The sequence below is a fragment of the Branchiostoma belcheri genome, unplaced genomic scaffold (genome assembly GCF_001625305.1).
Source record: "Branchiostoma belcheri isolate BF01 breed outbred unplaced genomic scaffold, Haploidv18h27 scaffold49, whole genome shotgun sequence".
NCBI classification, from domain to species: Eukaryota; Metazoa; Chordata; class Leptocardii; order Amphioxiformes; family Branchiostomatidae; genus Branchiostoma; species Branchiostoma belcheri.
The window spans coordinates 2,301,405-2,302,873 of NW_017804120.1; the positions used below are offsets into that span (position 1 = coordinate 2,301,405).

The following is a 1,469-nucleotide window of genomic DNA, read 5'->3' on the forward strand; positions in this document are numbered from 1 at the left end:
TGTCTTGTCATTACTTGTCGTTTCACTGTAGCTCAATGCACTACCTACTTACAGTACATCATTTTCAAGAGATAAAGGGCCAATGAGGGACACATAGCAGTTTGTGTCCCTCATTACCTCCAAACTAAAGCCAGGTATCCATTTTACTGGGTGAAGGAAGGAAAGTCGTGTGAAATACCATGGCCAATGACACAACGTCTAGCCAAGCATGTCAGAGAGGGAACAAGTGACATCCTTAACTCGTGTCAGCTAGCCTAGCCACTCGACCATTCGACACCAAAAAGAAAAGGCAAAACTTAAGTTCTCCTACCATGTTTGCAGCCCCAGGAAAATGCCGTGACTGTGCTGAGATCTACGAGGGAGGATCCACAACAAGCGGCGTTTACCTCGTCACCCTGCAGAACAACACACCTGTGGAGGTCTACTGCGACATGGACACTGACGGTGAGGTAGCAACATGAAAGTATCATAAAAAGAGTTTTAGTATTGTGGGCAGTTTTTCATACTATTAGCTGTAACTAACAATTCCTTTGATACATTGATAATATTATGACTAAAGTACTAATTTGCATAATTGATAGAGCCCACCGTAACTCAGTGGTGGTAAATGATGATAATTTATTTCTTGTGGCATTTGAAAGTCTAGTAAAATTTATCATTAGATCTAAATAATGCAATTAAGGCCTCATCTACATAATTTATGCACAAATGCTACAATAGACTAGGAATTGTCATACTTTGAACATGTTTTGTCTGTGTCTTTATACCTATAAATCAAACCGCTTGCAATGGATTTGTCTAAATTTGCCATATTATATCAAGCGCCTTAGCCAAATCGCATAAACCATGTTTACTTACAGAAGATTGTGTCCTACGAATATTCATTTAGTATGTGTAAATGACAACGAGCCGAAAGAACGGAGGTTTTTTTCGATGTCATTTTCAGTTTACTCCTGTTGGTAGACAAAATTGCATCATTCTGTTTTACCCAGGCGGGGGTTGGACTATTATCCAGCGCCGGATTGACGGGACTGTCCCGTTTAACCGTACCTGGGAGGACTACAAACAGGGGTTCGGGAACAAGGACGGGGAACACTGGCTGGGGAACGACAACATCCACCTCCTGACCAACCAGAAAGACTACAGGCTGCAGCTCTTCTTTCTTAGCCAGCGCAAACAAAAAAACTTAACCTTCACTTGCAGTCGAGGTTTCTTTAAGTAAGTTGTGCCTTATATTAGCAAAGCTGTACAATTACCACTTCTAAGGGACTGTACGATATTTACCGGGGAGGGGGTAGCATAAAAAAAAATTTCCTAGGCCCTCCCCCCAGGTCAAAAAAAATTTTCCCAGGCCCTCCCCCCCGCCTCAAAAAATTTTTCCTAGGCCCTCCCCTAGGCGTGAATCATAGAGAGTGAAATTTCGTATGGGGAGGACGAGATTTTGATTGAAAATTTGCGGCCATCGCGCC

The 1,469-nt window shown here is 42.5% G+C and overlaps 1 protein-coding gene across 1 annotated transcript in view; it reads left to right on the forward strand.

The window, feature by feature from the left end:
* LOC109479473 (ficolin-1-like) overlaps window positions 1-1,469 on the forward strand; it is an 8,491-nt gene that overhangs the window by 4,312 nt on the left and 2,710 nt on the right. The window contains exons 3-4 of the mRNA XM_019781438.1: window positions 322-444; window positions 993-1,218. Coding sequence (XP_019636997.1) covers window positions 322-444; window positions 993-1,218 — 349 coding nt within the window. The remainder of the gene's footprint in view (window positions 1-321; window positions 445-992; window positions 1,219-1,469) is intronic.